General features: G+C 44.6%; 1 protein-coding gene across 2 annotated transcripts; it reads right to left on the bottom strand.

Annotated features, from left to right (window-relative positions):
• On the bottom strand, positions 1–5266 carry LOC133894928 (uncharacterized). Of its 2 annotated transcripts, none has more exons than XM_062335122.1 (5): positions 4880–5266; positions 4154–4740; positions 3043–3450; positions 715–905; positions 1–456 (listed from the first exon to the last, which is right to left on the bottom strand). In XM_062335122.1, exons 2-5 carry the CDS (start codon positions 4632–4634, stop codon positions 211–213), a joined length of 1326 nt encoding a protein of 441 aa, XP_062191106.1. In that variant the 5' UTR covers positions 4635–4740; positions 4880–5266; the 3' UTR covers positions 1–210. The 2 variants fall into 2 exon arrangements, with proteins under 2 accessions (XP_062191106.1, XP_062191107.1); XM_062335123.1 differs by having other exon boundaries at positions 4825–5266.
• Between the last annotated feature and the right edge of the window lie 2108 nt (positions 5267–7374).

The raw sequence follows: 7374 nt of genomic DNA on the forward strand, positions 1-7374 counted from the left end.
CTCAGCTGAACGCACAACAAACATGAACTCGGAGCTGCAACAAGAATCTCTTTTCAAGTTCTACTTTTAGTATAGACATCTCAGCCTAAAGCCTAAAGGCATGTACATATCATAAGCTAGGCAAATGGTGTGAGCTTCATAGAGCAGCTATTTTCGACAAGTAGCAGATGCCACACATGGCAAGGCATGCCACAAAACGGAGGCCCTGCGTCAACAGGGGAAAAGGATGGGGGATCCATCACGGCGCAGCCGGTTGTCGGAGAGGTCCAGCTTGCTCATCTTCTCCTCGCACCACAGCAACTGCTCCTTGCTGAGATTCGCCATCCTCAGGACCCGTGACACGACCTTGATATCGATCAGGGTGAACAGCAGCTGGACTTCCTCCATTGTGGCTGGCCAGGTCTTGTTCTTCCACCCTTTCTTCTTCTTGAACAGCTCCTTCACCTTTGTCTCCTTCTACAGGTTTTGGATACTTTTGCATTAACAAGATTCAAGAAAGAGTATCACACAACACAAAACTGAATCTAAACATAAATATATTTGGAAGGCACGCAGACTCAACAACCAAGCGATCAACATCAGATGTTAGGAGAAATGAATTCTATTATTAGCTGTTTTTAGAGTGACAAATAACACGGGAACAAAGGAAATGAAAGATCATATACATTATCAAGGAGATAATTATTATCAGGTTTGTGTCAGAACAAAAACTACCTTGTCGATAGAGGATTGAACTTGCTGAATCGAGCTTCCTGTATGACCATGAACACTGGCACTACTCTTTTTCTTGTCCTTCTTCAGAAAAAGACGGAAAGTTAAGATAGATTCCTCTAATAATTTGATGAGATCAGATGCGAAAATCGATGGTTCCATTTGTTCTTCAGTCTTTTCTTTCCTATCTGCAACTGAATTGAGAGAACAGAGATGAAAAACAAGATAACATATCAAGCACAAGTATGGCATGAATCATTTAAGTACACCAAAAAGCATGCAATACAAACAGCAGTTTACGTTCAATAACTTATCAAAGTTTATCCTCCCCCCACCCCAAAAAAAGACATTAACATGATACCAATTTAGAAAACTAGTAAAAGAAAGGTAGCTTGTTCTATGCAATGCCTTATTGTAGATCATAGTACAATCTGATGCAAGGAGTAACTAGAAAGAATTCATCAGTAATGTAGCCAAGCATTGTGGGAGCACAAAGCTAAGGTTCAACAAACCAGTTAGCTGTATGCCGTTTCTAGAACTTCAAAATCTATAGCCTTACCGAGTCTTACTGACAATACAGGACTGACAAAAAAAATATTGGCAAATGCCCATGCCCTACAGAAATAATTGAGAAAGTTCCTGTGCATGGCATACTTATCCGTGTAAAATTTGCAAATAAAAAGCTCTACAACCACTTTGATTGTAGCTTGGGTACATATTATGGAACTTAATTGTAGAACAATGAAGCATGCAGCTCTTAATTCTAAACATATATTGGGTTCAGATATTATTTTACCATCTCCTTGAAAACACTTGAGTTATGCACTTATGCTACAAAACTAACCACTGCTAATATTTTTCATAGTGCTAGATTGAGAATGGAATAGACAAGAACCCAGATTCAACATAGTACATCACTGCCCATTAATACTGCCAGTGTACAGCAGATTGAATTGGATTGTACCATGTGAAATATTAGACTATACAGCATTGTTCTTAAGGCGGTAAGGCGAGGCGCGGCGACCCACCCCCTTCCTATAGCCTAGGCGCTCAAGGCGAGGCAAGGCGATGCCATACACAGAGCCATACATGCAGCAGAGTGTATTTTTTAGAGGAAAAATAGAAATGAAAAGGGGAAAAGAAGATAGATGGACCAGCTCAAGGCACAGCCCACTCAACCAAGTCAGCCCAATTCATTCCCAATCCACCCCAACAGGCAACTAAACCTAATTCCACCCCTTCTCTCTGTCCTCCTCACCACTTTCCCTCTCCAGCCGCCGCCGTCTCTCTTCCTCTTCTCCCTCCCGTCCTGCCCCTCCCACTTCCTCAGCCTCCAAGGTCCAAGCTTCTCGTCACTGCCCGACTGTACCTCGTTGCTGCCCCATCCATCTCTATCTCCCAGGGATCCACCCCACGATCTAGACGAGGATATGGCGGTTGGAGAGGGACGGATGGCGCTGGAATCAGGACAGAGAGGGGCGGGTGAGGCCAAAATCGAGCCGGAGGGGTGTGGGCGACAGTGGAATCGACTGGGTAAGGATGGGCGATGGCGAGCATCAGTGAAATCAAGGCATGCACATAAGGTGGAGGCGACGCCTTGCCACTGCACCTCACCTGGACGCCTAGGCGACGCCTTAAAAGCATGCTATACAGTAGCTACTATTTGCTGTAGTACTAGCCTCGTACAGGCCATAAAGCATACTGCACTTGAATAACCTAAGAAGGCGTAATCTGCATTACATTTAATACGACAAAAAATGTCCCACGTGTACAAGCAATATTTAACTCCTATTTTTCGCCAGCATAATGATCCTCAACCGTTTCCACAATGATTGGGAATGTACAAGATTTGAATCCAATATTAAGCCATTATCAAACAGGTTGAACCTCTGGGAGCACCTTTTTCATGTATAGAAACAGCGTTAACTTAAGTGCCAAGCAAATAGCAATTATCAAAATACCTAGGAGACCAACAATAAGCATGCAAGAGTCACAATCCATGACATCTCACAATAGCATAATCTATTCCATCATTCCTTCTATGACATTGCTAAGAGAAAAAATTCTAAACAATTATAAGTGGCATTTGAACTGGGAAGTATTAAGTATTTGCTGAACCACATAAACTGTAACTGAAATCTCAAGAGTACAAATGAATCACGGACGGACATTATAGATGTAAGCGTTGTTTGAATTGTTAAGGATGCAATAATTATAACCCAAAGGAGAATTCGGAAAAAAGTCTACAACCCACATGAACACATTTCAATGGTCACATGGTAGGTTTCATTTGTGTTAAAAATGCAATAACTATAACCCAAATAATCTTACCTTGAAAAGTGGGCACCTGAAGCAACTTAGAAAACGAGCTCCGAGACCGTGCATATATCTCGACCCGGGAACCATGCTCAAATGGCTCATTCTCAATAAATCTCTGCAACAGAACCTGGAATTGCTGGAATGCTTGAGCAGCGCAGCTATAGGTTGTAGGATTATCAGGTTGTGCTGCAACTATAAGGCTCAGGTGCACGTATGTACAATGCAGAGCCTCCCAGCTTAATGAAACCTGAGCAACATATGCAGTCTCAAGTGTTTGATAAGGATCATCCTCGCTTTGCTGTTGCTGAAGTTGCTCACAATCCTCTTGGAGCTCATCTCTTCTTTTGAATGAGAGGCTGCGCAGGGTGGATGCCAATTTGGATGCTGATCTTGGAGACTTTTTTGAGATGTTCAATGATCCTAGCAAGGTTTTTCCCAACCATTAGAATGGTGAAAGAGTCAAAAGGATTATTCAGATATTTCAAAATAATTGGCACTCTAGAGAACGGCAGGTGAAACGAATTCATTAAATCTATTAAGTAATTGCACATGCAGAAGAAGCAGTCCATCTAAAGTGAAGATGGAATCGTCAAGCCAAAAGAGAACATTAAACATAAAATATTGGGCTGTTTTGGTCTTTCGAAGAAGAGATTCAGTGAAACAAGAGAAGTTCCATGGATTTCAGCAGCAAAAAGTGAAATTCGTAAATTGTCCATACAACAGAAGACAACAACAGTAGCGGACATTGTGTTTGTCCTGCCCTTGAATGATGCTACAGTTTCATTTTAAATAAAAATGGGACTAGGATTTTACCCTATGTTTTGAAAGAAAATAGAAGAGGTAACTATTGTCCTACGGTCATACCAGATGTCAGTATTCATTAAGCATCTATATAATAGTGGTGCTGTATATTTTACCATGCTAGCAACACAAGAAGATGGTCATAATTTAGGTCACTAGAATAGCACAAACAAGTGAGCAACTGAACAATGGTAACTAGGAAGTTATTAAGAGAAATATTATAGCATCAGATGAGCAAAATGAATCATGTTACAGTCGACTCCATGTTTAGAAATTATAGGCAAGCATATGAGAAAGATCCACAATTGGCTATATCTTTTACCTGGATCCTTCAAGAGCTGCATCATCATCTTATCAAACACCAGCATCCTCTCGCAGTATTTATCATACAGCGAATCAAACCTGCACAACGGGAACCCGTCGCCGGCGTCCAACTCCATCCACTCCCTAGAGCTACTCCCTTCCTCCTCCCCCCCATCCTCCTCAACCTCGGCGCATTCCTCCTCGGGGATGAGCACCATGAAGCTGTTCTTCCTCAACTCCCTGAGCCTCCGCTTCACTTCATTCGTGATGAAATCATCGTCATCGTCATCGTCCTCCTCCTCCTCCCCTTCCTTGTCCACCCCATTGCCCTCACCCGCACTCTTTGCCGCTCCGGCATTCCCCTCCAAGATGCCAGCTTTCTGATCCTCCTCTGGGGCTACATTCCCGGCGTTCGCATCATCGTCGGATTCTACTATCTCTCCCCGACACCCGGCGCTCTTCTTGCCCTTCCCAAGCTTCTTGATCTTGAAGAAATCCATCGGGCAGAAGTTTCTAAACCCCAAAACCGAAGCAGCGACAAAACGATTCCTCTTTCCTTACCCCCCTATCCTTGATCCAAAAGTTGCTCGCTCCCTTTCGCTTTCCCTGCAAAGATCACACGAATCACCGAATGAATAAAAGATCGAGCGGGACCAGAAGGGGAGAAAATAGTAGACACGAAAAGGAGACCCTAACAAATCGGCAACTTGGCTGCCTCGCTCCACGCTACACGGCCAAAAAATACCTCGAGGGACGATCCCCAAGCCTGCCACGGCTCGAATGCAGGACCAGTCCGCCACGAGACCAGCGAGAAGCCTTCAAGATCCGCCGAATCCGAGCCCCCGGTTGCTCGCCGGGCTCACGGGCGCGGCGACGGCCGGGAGGCGGCGGCGAGGAGCAGCTCCATGGATCGCGAGGCTTAGCGTTTCGAGAACGGTTTTGCGCTGATGGGGCTCGTCGCCTCGGGGCGGCGGGGGTTTAGGGAGTCGGGCGAGGTCCTGAGGCTCGCGGTGCGGCGGCGGCTCGCCGTGTCTCGTTTGGTTTGGCTCGTCGGGGTGGGTGCTCGAAATTTTACCCGCGGGTTTGAGGTTTAAGCTGGGAGCGCCCAGTGCTTAAGCTGCGATTAGGAGAAGTAAAGTGTGGTCAAAGCCAGGGCGCAGGGAGAAGGGACGAGGGAGTGGAGTGGAGACTGGAGTGCATGGGAGACCGCGCGGGGCGTACGACGCCTGTCGCAGTCGAATTGGGCCCAGTTGAGGCCCAATGAACCTCTTGCAAAATCAAGCTTCGGAAGTCCCTCCTCGCCCACCAAGCTGATCGACCCGACCCAGTGGCCCGGCCCGTGGCGATGGAGTTGCCAGGTTCAGGGTGGAAGTCTTAGATTTTGGGCTTTTTTAAAACACAATTCCTACATTTCGGCGGCCGACGGCGGGTTAGGTTTAGCAGTTTTGGAATTTGGGTTCTTCTATGGCTATCCTACTTAGAGAAGGTTGGGGGAATTAGGTTGGTCTAGCGGAGGAGACGGGAGCAGGGTGAGGGTGAGCAGAGACGAGAGGTTAGCGAGGGAGGAGCGGTGACGGAGGAGTGAACTGGGTCAGGCACGGATAGCACGAGGTTGAAGACTGCTATGAGCGGTTGGATAAAAAAAAATTAGGTATTTGAAAAAAAACATCTCCTTTTTTAAAAAACTTTTTTTAATGTATGAACCTATAAGAAAATAAAGTCAAAAATAGATCATTTTCACGGCGCAGTGATTATCGATAAAGATGTCTAAATAGGCCGTACCTACTGGGCTGGCCTGAGGCACGACACTGTAAGCACGGTTCAGGCACGACACGCCCTGACACGATCCGGTCTGGTACGCATGTAACCGATTATTTTCTATTTTCTATATATTTTTTAATTTTGTAGCTATTTTTTATTTTTTTGGCTGGCTGTGCCGACAGGCCGACCGTGGTATTATGCCCGTCGGGTCGAAATTGTGTCCAAATCGGTCCGGCCCGGCACGATGACCAACGGACCATATCGTGGATCGAGAGGGAGACACACGGGCCGGCACGACACGGCCCGTTACAGTAGTCGGGCCGGTCCGAATGGCCCATTTAGCCATCTCTAATTATTGGCGTCGTTGTTAGACAGTATAGCACCATGATAATTGACATTAGCTACCACAGTGCTTGCTATTCAACCACGACGCTACATATTATGACACCATGCAAAATGGTTTGTTTTTTAAAAATATTTTTGCAGAGATCTATTGTCAAAATATGTTTTAAAAAGATAAAAATATAAAAAAAATCCACCAGGTTCAGGTGAGGTCAGGTCGTTGATCACTTGTTCCCTGGCAGTGTGATATTTCAAGGGGGGAAAAAAAACAATGCGCGGCGATTTATATAGCCAACACGGTTATACTTGACTGAACGCGTCCGTCGACGTCCGGTGTGTGAACCCGGTTCCGCGACGGTGTGAGTGCTCAGTTTCTGAATTCCGGTAGCCATGGACACCATCCTGACCAAGACGAGAAGAACTGAAATTTCCGATAGCTTCTCTGATTATGCATTATCCTTTTTCTGCGCTTCGATCGTAACATTGAGGTTGTGTTTGGTTGTGTTTAGGTTTTTGTTTTTTAGCTGAAAAGTTGATTTCTGACTGATGGTTTTTTACTATTAATTTTTTAATAAATATTTAGCTTCTCAACACGTCAAAAGGCAAAAAAAACTTTTTCGACCAGCTTATTAGCTTTTAATTTATTTTCTCATAAACTAGTTTTTTAGTTTTTTAAAAGACAGCTTTTCAACAGGCTTGTTTAGTTGGGTCTAAGTTCAATTCAATATGTAACAAAGCATGCGTGTACATAGCGCACCAAACGCAGATATGGTCGCATGTATTTACGGACATTGCTGGTACCTAGGCTGGGAGTTATATTTTCATTATTAAAATATGTGTATATATATATAGTATAATAGACGTATTAAACATACTTTGCATAGGTTAATTGTACATGTAGGTAAGTCAAAAGGCGCGCGTGCCCTGTACCACAAACACGGCTGGCTCGAGCATGGAAGGATCCAAAACCAAAAGGCAGTGCAGTGCAGTGCATGCACTAGGTAGGCATGCCGCATGCAAGATTTACTGCCTAGCTAGCTGCTGCATCACTCGAGAATATAGAGAACTAGGATTTGTCCCATTACAAAATCAGAAATTAAAAAGGAAATGACGGCCCTAAATCAAAAAAAGACAATG

Source organism: Phragmites australis, chromosome 16, assembly GCF_958298935.1.
Source record: "Phragmites australis chromosome 16, lpPhrAust1.1, whole genome shotgun sequence".
NCBI lineage: Eukaryota > Viridiplantae > Streptophyta > Magnoliopsida > Poales > Poaceae > Phragmites > Phragmites australis.